The sequence below is a fragment of the Equus quagga genome, chromosome 20, assembly GCF_021613505.1.
Source record: "Equus quagga isolate Etosha38 chromosome 20, UCLA_HA_Equagga_1.0, whole genome shotgun sequence".
NCBI classification, from domain to species: Eukaryota; Metazoa; Chordata; class Mammalia; order Perissodactyla; family Equidae; genus Equus; species Equus quagga.
In genome coordinates, this window is record NC_060286.1 from 40552518 (window position 1) to 40568999 (window position 16482).

At 45.5% G+C, this 16482-nt stretch overlaps 1 protein-coding gene across 4 annotated transcripts in view; it reads left to right on the plus strand.

The window, feature by feature from the left end:
• EVL (Enah/Vasp-like) overlaps window positions 1-16482 on the plus strand; it is a 126443-nt gene that overhangs the window by 63948 nt on the left and 46013 nt on the right. For all 4 annotated transcript variants that reach the window (XM_046647215.1, XM_046647212.1, XM_046647216.1 and 1 more), the window contains exon 3: window positions 7796-7973. In XM_046647215.1, the coding sequence (XP_046503171.1) occupies window positions 7796-7973 (178 nt within the window). The remainder of the gene's footprint in view (window positions 1-7795; window positions 7974-16482) is intronic.

A 16482-nucleotide genomic window follows, 5' to 3' on the forward strand; every position in this document is an offset into this window, starting at 1 on the left:
AGGGAATATCAAGATGATTTGAAGAATTTGGGATCATTTCTCTCCCTAGTAGTACATCCTGGGCTAATTAGATGAGATAATTTGTGAGTCTACCTGGTAAGTACCTGTGCAAACACAAGATAAATCCACCTGTGTCAGGAATAGCCATGCACGCATGACCAAGACGGAGTAGTGTGGTGTGACATGGACGAAAATAGAGATGTGGAGAAAGGAGTTGTGCACTTAACCACAGTGACGTTGGTTAGTGCTTCAGTGCTCTCCCTCCAGCTCTCTTGTTAGAGATTGACAAGGACATTTTTAGCAGGGAAGTTAACAGAGCTGTAGTTTTGGTATTTGTGAAAAACTTCACCTAAATAGCATCTTCTGACATCCTGTGTTGGTGTAGTGTTGGCTAAGTTGAGCAGCAGGTTAGCTGCTATCTCTGCAAGAATCAGCGTGCTAGCATTTAGAAAGGAGAGAACAGAAACTTAAGGCTCTATTTTTAGTATGTTGCTTGTTGAATAGGTTTCTGCGTTAGCCGAAATAGCCCTATTAAGTTTCAGAGTCTTGTGGCTAAAAGGGATATCCCCACTTCAGGACCCCTGGTTAGAAATAGTCTGTCTAACCTGGAACTCTTGGTACCTTCAGGGGGCATCCCTTTCTCTTGCTGATGAGGCTTACTGGTAGGAAGGTTTTTCTAGAAACATTCTAGAAGCTGTTGCCCTGTTCTTCCAATTCATTGATTCTAGCTCTGCCTTTTAGAGACACACTGCCATACATTGCAGGATATAGCACCATTAGCCCCAATTATGGTGACAACCCAAAACATCTCACAAATTTCCATAACCCATGGGCAGAGGCTGGTGTGGCAGGACGACCCTGGTACTTGCCTTTGACATGAGGTTCATTACCTAGTTCAGTTCCTGAATCATAGTGGCTGTTCCCTAAGTGATTTCTTTTATTGTGACAAGTTTTCCATTCCCTTCATGCGTCTTGGCTGTGCTCCAGGGCACAGTAGGAAGATAGCATGGTGTGCTGGTGAGGGCATAGGACTGGAAAACTAGATTGCCTGAAACCAACACGCACCTTGTTCTCAGGAGCCTCAGCACCTCACTGCTCCTTCAGAGGAAACTGCATGCTGGGGCTCATTTGGGAAGAAACCTTTTCCCCATGCAGAGAGGGCCTGGCAGCAGTTCTCAGTGACCTCCTGGATAAATTCAAAGAGGCTGTGTTGACTCTAACTTAGAGATTTCCTGGAATCTGACAGAGTAGTTACCAACACAGCCTTCCACTTGGAATTGCGTGTTCAAGAGACAGGCTTCTAGAGTGGGACTGAGACTCCCTCCCCAGGTGGATGGGGCATGTTAGCTGGGAACAGGCAAAGTTCTCAGTAAACCACGGCATTGGAGAAAGTGGCAGGAAGCCTGGTCCATGATAACTTTTATGGACCTCAGGAGAAAAGATGATTTTCACAGGTCTGTTTTCCAGTCAGTATGGATTACGAGGCAAATATTTTGAGAGACAGATTCCTGATTTTATGACCAAATAGGAATATCTTATGTGTTAATGCTCTTTATGGTTTGTGGAGCACTTTTCATGTCTATTATTTCAGTTTCCCAATAATCCCACGAAGATAACGGTACAAGAATTATCACCCCTTTTTGCTAAATAGGTGGATATAAAACCAGGTGAAGGGGCTGGCCCCATGGCATAGTGGTTAAGTTCAGCATGCTCCTCTTTGGTGGCTCAGATTCTGTGGGTTCGGATCCCGGACACTGACCTACACCATTCATCAGCCATTCTGTGTCAGTGACCCACATACAAAATAGAGGAAGATTGGCACAGATGTTAGCTCAGAGCTAATCTTCCTCACCAAGGGAAAACAAAACAAAACAAAACAAAAGTGATCATTTGTGGGGAAGAGGACTGGTAAGTTATAGTATCATTAGACAAGATGTAACCTGAATCTCACGTTGAGGATGGAAAAAAACAGATGATTTTTAGGTGAGAATGAGTTATGGCCACCAGAAATGTTAGCGAGTTCTCAGGCTGAATTAATACAAGTAGAGATCCACAAGGAGGGAGATTATAGTCCTTCTCTGTTCTGCAGTGGTCACACTTCACCAAGAATGTTGGGACCAAACCTGAGTGCTACAAACTGGAATCTCTAAGGAGGAGGGCATCCAAACTGGTGAGAGGTCTGAAAGCTGCATAATAAGTGGAACAATTGAAGGAGTAACGGGATCTTTACTTGGGGAAGAGAAAAACTGAAGGGGGCATGGCCACAGTTTTCAAATCTCTGAAGGGCTGCCGTGTAGAGGAGAAATCTCACTTTTTCTGTATACTCCAGAAAACAGAACTAGGAATACTGCATGAATACTGTAATGAAGAAGATTTGAATGCAGTAAAAGGAAGAACTTTCTTACAAGCATACTGTTGAAAGATGGAATGTATTGCTGTGTGAGCCTATGAGCTAGCTGGCCATTTAGTAAGAATTCTGAGAAGGACATTCCATCATTGGGTGGAGATTTGGGTGAGATGAGACCTCAAAGGCCTTTGCCAACCTGTAGTCTGTGGCTTTTAGATCAAGGTGAGTAAGTGGATCAGGAAGACAGTTCTCCACCATCAGTCTTTTTCTGTAAAGGGCTCTTGAGTATTTTTACTCAGAAGCCTCAGAAACGTGTTGACCAGTATTTGGAGTTGCAAGGCCCTCCTTTAGAAGGACCAGAACAGCACTCCCACTTATTCCTGCACTCCCCAAAATAAGACATGTGCACACTGTCACTGGGGGCTGCTGTGCACAAAGTGTGACCTTTTAAAATAAGCCTATCCTTCAGGAATTGTCCAGATTAGTCCTACCAAAGCTTGGAGAATTATTTTTAAAATAAAGCTAATAAAGACACAGGTTGAAAGTAACAGAGTGGAAAAAGATAAATCTTATTAACACTGACCAACAGAAACTAGTGTAGCTATGTTGATATTATACAAAATAGACTTTAGGGGAGAAGTCTTACTAAAGATAAAGAAGGACCTTTTTAATGATAACAGGAAGATGTAACAATCCTAAATTTGCATGTATCTAATAATATATCTTCAAAATATATAAAGCAAAAACGGACAGATCTAAAGGGAGAAGTAGACACATCCAGAAGCATAGTTGGAGATTCTAACCATACCTCCAAGAAACTGACTGAGCAAGCAGATGGAAATAAGTAAAGACATAGAAAATTTTTATAGCATTATTAACCAACTTGACCTAATTTACGTTTATAGAAACTGTGGCCAACAACTATAAAGTATATAGTCCTCTCAAGTGTACATTGAACATTTACCAAAATTGACCATGTGCTAGGCCATAAAGCCAGTTGCAGTAAATTAACAAATATTAAAATCATACAGAGTATTTTCTTTGACCACAGAGGAATTAAGCCATACATCAGTAACAGAAGGATAACTAGAAAATCTCCAGATGTTTGGAAATTAAGCAGTATACTACTAAATAAGCCATGGGACCAAAAAAAAAAATCACAATGTAAATTAGTAAGTATTTTGAATGGAAGAATTATGGAAATGCAGTATAGCAAATCTTGGGGGATGCAGCTAAGGCAGTACTTATAGGGAAATTTATAGCTATAAATCCATATTTTAGGCAAAGGATGATTGAAAATCAGTGGTCTAAGTTTCTATCTCAAGCAGTTAGAAAAAACAAAAGCAAATTAAACCCAACAGAAGTAGCAGGAAAAAATGAAAACAAAAACTAAAATCTAATGAAATAGCAGATACACAATAGAGAAAAACAAAATGTTTTGGTTCTTTGAAAAAAGAGTCTAGATAGACCCATACATGTATGGTCACTTGATTTATGACAAAGGCACCCTTGCTTTCGGTGAGGAAAAGATGACCTTTCAACAAATGATCCCAGAATAATCAGATATCAATATGAAAAAAGTCTTTTAAAGTTAAGAAATTTTCTTGGGGCTGGCCCAGTGGTTTAGTGGTTAAGCTTGTGTGTTCTGCTTCGGCAGCCTGGGGTTCACAGGTTCAGATCCCAGGTACGGACCAACATACCACTCATCAAGCCTTGCTGAGGTGGCATCACACGTACAAAATAGAGGAAGATTGGCACAGATGTTAGCTCAGGGACAATCTTACTCACCAAAAAAAAAAAAAATTCTTTATCAAAAGACACCATTAAGGGCTGACCCAGTGGCGTAGTGGTTAAGTTCACACGCTCTGCTTTGGCGGCCTGGGATTTTCAGGTTCGGATCCTGGGCACAGACCTACACACCACTCGTTAAGCCATGCTGTGGCGGCATCCCACATACAAAATAGAGGAAGATTGGCACAGGTGTTAGCCCAAGGCCAATCTTCCTTACCAAAAAAAAAAAAAAAAAAAAAAAATTAAATACTTATAAATGCAATAACATGGATGAATCTCACAGACAGGATATTGAGTGAAAGAAGCCAGAAACAGAAGAGTACATACCATTGAATCCATTTCTGTGTACTTTAAGAACAGGCAAAAGTAACTGACAAGAGTCAGAAACTGGTGACTAACTGGTGATGAGTCAGAAATGTCGTCCTCTCTGGGGAGCAACATTGGGAAAGGGGTATTAAATGTCTGGTCCACACCCCCAAAGGGACTTGCAGTCATGCGCACGTTCTAAGCAGAGTACACAAAGGAATGGAACCATTAGCTAGGTGCAGAGATTTTATCAGCCCAAAAGGTCTGTCTGGCAGTTAATGAATGCTAGCTACCTGTCGTCAGATGGTCAAGTGACATATCGGCTGGGTGTCATCTGCACATACATCCAAAATACAGTGCGTGAGTTTCCTTTTTTTAGAAGGCAGCTTAGAAGTACCTTTTCAAATAGTAAATATGAGTTTTTAAATGGTCATGTCCATTGATCCAGCAGTTCCACTTACAGGAATATATCCTATAGAAATATGTGTTCGCATGGATATATGCACAAGGATATTCACTGGAGCATTATTTATAATACTATCTTCATTTTACCTGTGAAGAGGCGAATGTCAGTAACTTGTCCAAAGTTATTCAGCTGCAAAGTGATAAAGCCAGACTTAACCCAGAACTATTTGACTCAAAACCCGCTGCTCGTTCCTTGTACCTAGTACCATAGTTGTCTTCAGAGCAATCTAGACTGTTGTGGGCTGTGTCTAACTAGCAGACAGCAGCACTTGGTGAGCAGCCCCTATACTCTCGGTATAGACAGAACAGAAATGGCAGTCCCGAGAGCTGCAGTCAGATGAGAGACCAGCCATGTGCAGCAAAGAACCCAGAAAACTTCTAGAACAGGGGTGCATCCTCTAGAACAGCTCCATCGCACTCTCCCGACCTAATATCTAAAAATCTTCTCCAGAAGTAGGGAATCAGTTCATGAGGCTCCAGGGGTTAGAGCTGGGACCAGAGAGGGAGTTATGGGAAGAAAGATTTCAACTCTTTATACTGGCAATCAGAAGCAGCACAAAGTCCTGGGCTACAGACTTGGCTTCTCAATTCACTTCTGCTGTTAACTGACTGTGTAACTTGGGCAAGTCACTCATCCTCTCTGGGCCTCAGTTTTCCCAAGTGTAGAAAGAAGATTGTGTTAGATATTCTCTGTGGTCTCTTTGAGTTCCTTTCACTGATTCTTTTGGCCATACGGTTTCCTATTCTGGATAGGCATCAGCCTCCCCCAGTTCCCATGCACCCTAAGTCCGCCTCCAAGAACATCGCCAACCAGAAATTTCAAATCATAGAATTCTAAATCTCACCTCCCCAGAACATCCCCTCCAGTACCTGCAGATGGTAGTCGTGATACCCTGAAGAGTTTCCTTTCGTCTTGCTTCAGGATCCTCAACCATTCTGAGCAGAATGTGGTTTCCCAACTTTCTTCCATTTAAAACATTTCCCTCTGGCTTGCTCCGGTTTGTCAATATCCACTAAAAGGCAGCACCAAAAACAAAAACACTTGAACACAGAACTCCTAATATGGACTTACCACGGCAGAAAGGAACAGGGTCTTAACCCTCATTCTGGCCACTACACGCTGTTAATGTATCCTCCAATCTTAATTGTTTAACCAGAAGTCACTATGCTTCTCATCATGCATGTATGCCATAAAACTTCCAGCCCTTTTTCTGATGAGTAAGAGCTAAACCTAGAGAGAGAAGCACCCCAGGAACCTGAGTATAGATGCTGGTCAAAATTTCTGTGTGTCAGTATGTAACAATTAAGTTATGAAACATTCGCATTTCTATAGCTGATTTAGAGCACACATTCTCTTTCTTGCTTGCTCTTTCTCTCTCTTCACTATAGAACAACCCAAACCCACCTTCTGCCTGACTAAGACTTGGATAGAAGCTGTTCTGGATAGTGCCCATATTTGCTATCCTCTGGCCTTATTTTATCCGACAGCATAGCATTATAGAGCAGTAAAGGAGAGCAATACATCAGCGTTCTCATCTTAGTGCCCCACCCAACTAGCAGAGTGTCTTGGCCACGTCCCTTTGCATCTCTGCATCTTTTCCAGAGCTCACCTTCCTGACGAGAGCGACAGTAAACGGTTATCTCCAACTTCAGATCACAAAACCCTGGAGCCTCAAAGCCAGAGGAGAGCTGAGAAATCATCCTGTACCTCTCCTAGAGCAAAAGTCCCTCCATCACCTCACTAGCAGCAGGCCATTTAGCTTCATCCGGACTCTGCTTGCATGCTTTCATATCTAGGGACCTTAGTGTTTCTCAGTTAACACTGTTGACAACCTGCTGTGTGCCAGCAGCTGTGTTAGGTGCTTTCACGTGCATGATTTAGTCCTTACAATGCGCTCTGAAGGTGCCGTGCCATAGTCACATCACGTTCTTCCTCATTTTACAGTTAAGAAAACTGATAACTAATGAGTTCCCTGATGTTAGATCATGTGACTCCGAGCAGAGGGGATAGGGACCAAGAATGATGGCTCTAGGCCTCCCACTGCCTTCACTGAGCCCCACTTACTAAGTGTAGTCTTGAAGAACTTTGAAATAATTCTCAGTTAAATGTCTGAAAGAGCCAAGTTTAGAGGTCAGGTGGACCTGGTGTGGAATCCCCTGACTGCGTGTAAGCACCTGATCGTCTGGATTCTATCTTAGTCTTCTCTGTATCTTTCCCTGCTGAGGGAGTCTAGCATTGCTTCCTGGCAGTCAGTTGATGTTTATTGATTGATTAATAATAAAGATATTAATAACACTGTACATCTGTGTGACATTAGCTTTTCCAAGTTATCCTTTTAGCTAATAACCCATTTATTAATACATTCTAAGTACTAGACACTATGCAGAAGGCTATGGGAGGCATAAATATGAATCAGAAAAGACTCTTGCCCTTAAGGATCTTTATATCTAGAAATCTACATTAGATATGTATCGCAGTGTGACCTCTGCAGTAACCCTGTGAGGTCGGTCGAACCAGGATTATTATCTTGATTTTTTAATTGGAGAAAGTAAGCCTTAGAGAAGTGCAGTGACTGCCTTGGGTGACTCGGCTAGGAGGCAGGACCAGAGCCAGGACCCTGGGGACCTCACCCCCAGCTCAGGTCTCTCATCTGGAGGTTGTGACTACACAGCATTAGTAAAGGAAATAACTGGCTTTCAAACCCTCGTTGTTCTATGGGTCATGCTGAAAAACTGCCTGGTCATGCTTTCCCATTCTTCTGACCCCATCCTACTCTCCCTGTCCTCTTGTAGCCGCAGGGGACACAGTATCCTTGCCGCATAACAGCTCCCTCCTGCTCACCTACCTTTTATTTATTTACACATGTTTCTCTCTTTCTCCTCTAGGTTGTGATCAATTATTCAATCGTGAAAGGGCTGAAGTACAATCAGGCAACACCAACCTTCCATCAGTGGCGAGACGCCCGCCAGGTCTACGGCTTAAACTTTGCAAGTAAGGAAGAGGCGACCACGTTCTCCAATGCCATGCTATTTGCCCTCAACATCATGAATTCCCAAGAAGGAGGTAAGCGGGGCTTTGTCTCGGCCTGGCGCCAAGATCCTCTCCTGTTCTACCTCTGCCCTCCCGAGGCCCTGGCTCTCAGGATGTCCCGGCCTCGACTGCTGGAGCTGATGATATAGGGGTTCTCAGAGAAACCTCCTGCCTGACTCTAGATTTAAAGAGACGTTAACAATTTGAAGGAGGAGAGAATGACGTTTACATCTTTTTTTGCCCTTTGTGAGATACAGATTTCTACTGATGTGTTCCTAAAGCTGTCTATCCAGATGTGTTTTACGTTTGTCGTCCTGCTTTGTATTCTAGAACACATATTTAGCAGAGCTTGGAGGGAACAAGTGACAGTTTATTCAGTTATTAAGTTATTCATTCATATGTTTAATAAACTTTTACTAAATATTTACAGATGTAAGAAACTGGCCATGCAGAATAGATAAGAAATGGATAGATGGAGTCCTTCCCCTCAAGTCACTTGGTATTTTGGAATAGATTCATAAGCTGCTAATTATACCGTGTTGTGATAATCGCTCTAACAAGGCATGAGCAGGGGACTAAGGAGCACAGAAAGGGAAGGAAGCACCTGCCCATCTGGGCTGCCGAGGGAGGCTTCTCGGGGCTGGTGACATTTGAGCTGGAGTTCTGAAGGGTGAAGAGTTCAAGGCAGAGGTGGGCATGGGCTTCCCAGGCAAAGGGAGCAGCAAGTGCCCAAGGACACGGTCATGAAAGCTCGGCACATGCTGGGACAGAGTCCACTGCACTGTTTCTGGGGCCTCAGGTGCAGACAGGAGAGAGTTGGAAATGGCATTGGAAGGGCAGTGGGCATTGCACAATGAAAGGCTGCAACCTAGAAGACTCTGGGTGGGCTGGATACTCGGTATAGACAGTGCAGGGGTGGCGGGTTGGTGCTAGCAAGAGTTTCTAAGCAGGGCAGTTAAGCACAGAAGCAGAAATACATGTGACTTTTATTGGAAATTTACAGTGTTAGCTTCAGAGGGCGGACGGAGGCTTTCCAGGGCACGGGTGTCTTGATGGCCACGGACATGATCCTGTGCTCTGCTAGAGATCTGACCTTAGTAGAGCATCGTAGTTAAGAACCAGGTTTGGGGTCACAGTGCTCAGTGTGAGTCTTGATTCTGCTATGTTCTAGCTGAGGAACCCTTGGACAAGTTACTTCATTTTTCTGTGGTTCAATTTCCTTATCTATAAACTGGGGGTGACATGGGATTATTTTCACATTTAAATGCTCTAGAATGTAAAATGTTTATCAGCCTGCCTGACACATATTAATCACCCAGTATTAGTATTTGTGAGTATTATTATTCTCATTGCTGCTGCTGCTGCTGCCAGAATTGGAATGGCAAGTGAGGAGACATGGTACTTGAACCTGGAGGGAGATGGCTTTTAAATATCTATTGTGCCTGATATATTAGAGCTTTGGGATCCAATTTAAACCCTAGGAGAATGTTTTTAAGTAGATAAATAACGCGTTTTGAGGATGCTTCCCATAGGTCATACACAGAATGGGTGGGTACTTGTAGAGTGCTTTCCCACCAGGGAAAGGCTCCAAGGTTTGGGGATTTTCTGCTGAGAACTGGGATGTGTAGTGAGGAAGCTGCTCGACCACAGTGGCACTGAGTGACGAGCACAGGGCCCAAAACGTCAAAGGCACCCAATAAATGTTTCTTCGGCTGTCTGTTTTCCACCCAAAAGCCTGAGCTTCACGGTACAGCGAGCTGAGTGTAAGGTTCCCCATCTGACTACCTCACCTGCCCCAGGATGGGAGAGTCAAGCTTTATTTTATCTATGCATATGGATACATCGAGGGACAAAAAAAAGTTTTAATTTAATCACACAACTAACTCTTTCAAGCAACTGCTTAAATTAAATAAAAACTATTAATTTCTTTATTAAATTCACCATAAAATCACAAGGAAATCAGTTAATCCACTGTTATTTTCCAATAAGAAAACTGTGACCATTATGAGGAAATAACTGGCTGGTGTCAGGTAGTAACTCAGATTCAGAGCCCTCCCTCCCACATCTCCTTTGGGTTGAATAGATATCTTTGTTGGTGTGGGAGTGAGGGTCCCCATCTGGTTTTGGGTGTGTGGTCATGAGGTGAGAGGGGCCTGATTTCCAGCTTGCATCTGGAGTAGCAGTTGCTCCTCCCAGTTTCTTGGCCGTGGCCTGACCTCCTGCTTCTGCGGGCGTGACCTTTGGTGGAGGGGAGGTCCTGGGCCCACTGAGAATTAAGCATTTTCTTCACCTGAACTGTAACCTGCCAACACTGCCATGCAGAGAAGTGTGCAGCTCGATGAGCTTTTAGACGTATGCACGCCGTGTGCCCCCACCAGGTCCTGATGGAGGCGGTAGCCCTCCTGCCCCCTCCCCCAGGACAACGAGGATGTCAGCTTCTGTGACAGCAGAACACTTTTGCCTGTGTTTGAACTTCATGTGAATGGACTCGCGCAGTGTGTGCTTTTGTACCTGATTCTTTCCCTCCACGTTATATTTGAGGGATTCGTCCCCAGAATCAAGTGTCTCCATAGGTGGTTCTTTGTCACTGTGGTGTGCTGCTCCGTGATGTGCTGTGCCTCGTAGATCCAGCCTCTCTGCTCCATAGTTCAGCCTTTAGAGCTCGCAGGCAGCCTCTTGACCACCCATCTCTGTCCACCAGCTATGGCAGAAGCCCTCTTGCTGCCACATAGTTGTGATGCTTTTCATTAAAGCCTGTCAGTGTCGGGCAAGTCCATCCTACTCCCTCGGTGGGAGGCAATGTGCTGTAGTCAAAAAAAGTACTTGTTTGGGGCAGGTGGATCTTATAGTAAGTCTTTGCTGTGCCACCTGTGGCCTTGGGGTAATAAACCCTACTTCCTGGGGTTGTTATGAAGACTAAATTTTGAAATGTTTATAAAGCACTTAGCGTATCGTGCCTGGTATGTGATAAGAGCACAAATAATACTGGTTCTTTCCCTTTTGGTCTTGTGAAATGTGGTTACTTTTGTAAATTTCAGTGTCCTTATTTGTAAAACAGGGTCATAAGTCCCACTTACAAAGTTGTGGAGAGCATCCAAGGGCCCGGCGTGGCACCTGGCACTTGTAAATGCTCTCTCACTGCTTCTTCTCTTCTCTGGCATGTCCTGTTCTGTGGTGGGCATCTGGGGCGCTCAGATCGTGGTGTTTTCTAAGACTCACCGTCTCCTCAGGTTGGGTCTTGCTCGTTGTTTCCCGCCTTCCCTCCTCATGTACAGGCAGACACTAGTGGGGCCTCCTGTGGGGTCTTCCAAACCTGGCAGATACAAGACACTTATATACAAACCTGAAAGCAAATCAGAGAAAATTGTAGATGCCGAGGACATTGGACTGAATGGTTTCACATCCCCCTCTCTTACCTGATTCTCGCCACAGCCCTGGAGGTGACATCCCAGATAACCTCCCTGTTCCCAAGGTCAGGAAGCCAAGGCTCAGAGAGGGAAGTGACTTCCCTGTAATTCCACTTCCAGAGAATCAGCTGCAATCCAAACCCGGAACTTTACTCGTTCACAGTTTGCATTATCTGTGTGCTGAAGACAGGCAGCGAGCTGTACTCTGCGCTCTGTCTTTGTTCCTTCCTGCCTCCCAACCTAGTGGAGGCTACTGTTGAGCCAGGATTCTTGAGGTTGTTCTACAGAAAGAATGGGGATAACAGAGAAATATTTTTGCTGCCTAATTTCTACATGGAAGAGAGAGTCAGGCATTTGACCCTTGAAAAATCTGTTTTTCTGACATTGTTCCTTGGCACCCACAAAATCTGTCTGTTTACAGCAGTGAGCTTTGGATACTCATTCTTCAACTTCAGGCCCAACCTGGGGAACCTAAAGTTAATTTAGCAAGTAAAATAGTCGTCCGGGGGCTGGTGACTCCAGTTCCCTGGGTCAGGGACAGGAGTGCAGAGCCAGCTTAAGATTCTCCTGGGCCCCACAAGGCTCGGGGTTCAGGGGTTATCTCAGTGGATAGGGACAGTCACTGGGTTATGGGGGCTTTTTCTAGAGAAACTAACATCTGGAGGTTGTTTTGAGGGGCAAGGAGGAGCTGTCTGGTTCCTAATGCATGCCTATCTTCTGAGGAAAGGAGAAGAAAATCGGTGCAAATGCAGGGCTGCAGCCTTCCTATGGTCGCAGCTGGCTGTGTGCATTGCTGGCCCCCTGCTGTTTGCAGGCTTGGCTCACAGACCACGTGGCCCAGCTTTTCTGGGTTTCTGGCTGCTGCGTGACAAGGTGTGATGGCCAAGGATGGTGCATATGCTTAGCTGGGAACTCAGAGTGGGGCTTCTTTGGCCAGTTGATTGACAAAGATAATGATTATACTGATACTAATAATATCTAGACTTTCTCTTCAAAGCCTAGGCTTTTGTTTTTTACCAGGTTCCTTTTCCCATATGCCCCTTCCCTGACCTTCTTAAGGAAAGGCTCCCACTAACCAAACAGCCTCGAGGATGAGGGCCCAGCAGCCACACAAGACCTTGTCTGGCTAAGGAAGTGCTTCCTTATACTCTAAAGTGCTTATAATTTGTCTTTAATTTCCAGTACGTAGCCAGGCCAGCTACTGTTATACATATTTATTCAGAGAGGGGGTTGAGATTTTAAAAAGTGACACATCTGCGGCTGGCCTGGTGGTATAGCAGTTGGGTTCGCACGTTCTGCTTGGGTGGCCTGGGATTCACCCGTTCGGACCTCCGCACCGCTTGGCAGGCCACACTGTGGCAGGCGTCCCACATATAAAGCAGAGGAAGATGGGCACGGATGTTAGCTCAGGGCCACTCTTCCTCAGCAAAAGAAGAGGATTGGCGGCAGATGTTAAGTTAGCTCAGGGCTAATCTTCCTCGAAACAAACAAACAAAAAAATAGAAATGTTTGTGAGAAAGTAAATCATTAGCTGAGAAAGTGTTAAAAAAAAAAAGTGACACATCTGCCAGCATCTTCCAGTGGAACTGAGACTCAAATGTAGGGTTTCCGGTTGAAAATCCATTGGTTTTTCTACTACTCTGCACTGCCTCAGTAGGTCAGAGAGGAAGGTCAGGAGGCTAGTGCTCCATGAGCCCAGCCTGCACCCACAGCTCCAGGCGGGCCTCTTACTTTGGGGATCACAGGGTCTTGGGCGTGGCAGTGAGTGGGGCTCGTGGCAGGGTGCAGCCACTTGCAGAAGGATGACCGAGGACACGGGCCTCAGTGTCGGTGGGTCTGCACCATCACAACTCCTGAATTGCTGATGTCAACCCCAGAAAGCACTTACCTAGACTTCCTCTGTCTGCTGTCTTTAGTGGCCAGTTGTCAGACGGGGAGGTGGGGGGAGAGGACGGGGCGGAATGTTTACAGGCTGCGCTCCACACCCCAGCCCAGCTCGGCTTCCCTCCCCCACACGTTCTTCTCTTAGCGGGTATCCGCTCACAATTTGGTAGCCTTAGAACGGCAATTGCTTCCTCGTGCTTTAACAGGAGTCTGCTTCTGACATATGTGACATTAAACAGGCCACTTGTCTGTGGGTTTCAGTGTCCCCATCTTTGGGAGGAGGGATATGGACTTGATCAAGATCTCTGCAAGTCCTCCCAGCTCAAATGGCTTATGGTTTGATGTATGTTGTCTGGGCAGGAGTGAATTCTAGTTCACCACTTGCAGGTATTGTCACTTGGCCGTTGCTAGGAGTGGGTAAAACGCTGTGAAGAAGCTGGAACAGCAGAATGTCCTTCTTTACCTCCTGGAGGACCCCAGCACCTCTGGAAGCCAGGCTCCCTCATCATCCATAGTTGCTGAGTCAGTCAGTCTTTGTGTGCTATTGAAAAGTAGAAAATACAGACAAGCAGACAAAAATTACCTCTGTTCCTCCAACTGCTTTAACACATATACCCTTCCAGACTTTTTTGTGTTCATATGTGAATTCATAGCTATTCCCCAGAAGTAGTCTATACATTCTGTCTTATAATCTGCTTTTCTCACTTCACTCTATGGTATGAATGTCTTTCTGTGTCAAAGAGGTCAGATCGTCAGGCCGTTTCAGTGAATACCATATAAAGATGTTCCATAATTTAACCAGTCTTCTACGTTTAGACGTGCAGGTTGTCCCATTTCACATTATTATGTTTATGTAGTAGAGGGCTTTTTTGTGTGTTTATTTGTACACATGCTTTGTATCTGATGTGTCCGTCTTTGCTCACCTGTCCAGTTATTTCTTGGGCATATTTATGTGTCCAACAATATATAAATTTTTAAAGCTTTGATATATCTTGCCAAAATGCCTTCCAGAATGAGTGTACTAGTTTATGCTCTGTCCAGCACGCACGACAGTCACCCACTGCCCCAGCCTTCACCAGTCTAGGCATTAGTGCTCTTAATAATCTTAGTAAACTCAAGGGAAGGGAAAATATATCATTTTAATTTGCTTTTTTTTTTGAGGAAGATTAGCCCTGAGCTAACATCTACTGCCAAGCCTCCTCTTTTTGCTGAGGAAGTCTGGCCCTGAGCTAGCATCCGTGTCCATCTTCCTCTGCTTTATATGTGGGACACATACCACAGCATGGCTTGCCAAGCGGTGCCATGGCTGCACCCGGGATCCGAACCGGCAAACCCCAGGCAGCTGAAGCAGAACGTGTGCACTTAATCACTGTGCCACTAGGCTGGCCCCATACTTTGCATTTTTGATTACTAGTATGGATGAAGATTTTCGTACACTGGTTGGTGATTTCATTTTTCACATTGTTTTCAGTAGTAGCTTTAATTAAGTGCAGTACAGCACGGAGGAACGCATGCCTCTTGCACCTTTAGTCACATCTCCGTAATTTCCCACTCCCAGAATGTGTGCGTCCTCTGATGACAAGGGGACCTTGTGTCTCCTTCGGCGAGTGAGTGGAGGCTGTCTGGTGTCATATGGTGTGTTTGAGGTCATGATGGATAATAAATACATGGGCCTCACCAAGCTGCTGTAAGGCAGCATCCACACTATCCGTGTTTTATGAGTCGTCGTTGTTTGTGTTCATCTGCATAGCCAAAGAAGAAAACGCTCGCCTTCCTTCCCGTTCATTCGCTGGACCTTTACTTCCGCTGGAGGAACTTCTTCACCTTTAGTATCTAGAATCATGTTGGTAGGTCACAGAGAGATTCCTTGGCTGTTCCTTCATTTGGCTTCTTAAAGAAAGGAAGAGGGGTCTTGGAGTTGAAAGACCTCGGATTCTGCCAGAAGCACCAGCTGGAAGGTCGGGCGGTTTCCTCATCAGTGCAGCCCCCACTTACCTTCCTCCTTCTCCTACAGGGTGCTTCTGACCAGGGTATTTCTCTGCTGCCTACTGATCCGGGCACCCACTGTCCTACTGTACCCTACTTTTAGAGATGGACAGGAACCAGAGGGATGGGATTCGATGGCTCTGGGGTTGAGAGGGCTGGAAAGCTTGTAATTTTAAGTTACCCAGGGATTTTTTTTAAAAAAGAAGAAAGGATACCAAAAGTGACAAGAAGGGCACATAGGGAGCCTTCTGATGAGTTTGCGTTTTTTCCAAAGAATATGGCAATGATAGAATAAGGGCACACAGCCAAGGACAAATCTAGAAAGGGCAGAACCCCATAGGGGTTGGATGCCAAGCTTTTTCAAATGTCCCCTCCCTTGGAATGTTTTCTTACCATCTTTACTTATCAAAATCCTCCCCAGCCCTGTCCCCTGCTAACTCTCATCTCAGTAATTCTCATCCTACCTTCTCGGCCCCCACCTCTGGCCTCCTGTGATAGGTGGCTCCTGCCTCTCTCTCTCTCCATTTCTTCTCCATTCTGCTGTCTTGGATGCTCACCTTTTCTCTCTCCCTGGATGTCGCCTTCTCTGGGAAGATTTCTGGGCCCCCTCGTTGCCCCACCCCAGGTCTGATGAGGTGCCCCTTCTGTGTGCTCCCAGTGCTTCCCTGTCCACATCCACCACTTGTGAAGTTAAAGCCTGGCTGCTAGGAGGGGGGTCACGTCTGACCTGTTCCCCAGCGGACCCACAGCACCCATCGCAGTGCTTGCCGCATCAGCAGCACTCAGAAAGAACTGTTGAGTGCCTAAATATGTGTTCCTGAGAGCAGGAGTCACGTTAGCCGCTTCTGTATTCACAGCCGCAGGTTGGTTTGTGTGCATTATGTAGGTGTTACACACGTACGTGCGTGGCGTGAGCTTACGCCTCTGTGCCCAGTCTCCTGAGCCGTAAGGGGGGATGGTGGTGCTCGTGCCAGGCCTCCCAGGTTGTGGGGAGCGTTCACTGTGCTCATCCCCATAAAGTGCCGAGGATGGCTCGTGACACGCTGCGTGCTCGGTAAGTGCACGCTGTCCTTTAAAGCCCACTCTGACCTTTCCAGGTGGCACTGGGCTGGGAGCGAGTGCGCAGGTCGCCTCTGCATTCAGCGGCCTGAAAGACTTCCCTTATCAAGTTCTCCTAGGTGTTAGGGGAGAGTGTTTTGTATCTCCTTCCTCTCTGTCAGACTCTTGGCTGTGACTTCTCACTGTTGATCAGATCCCTGGCTTTG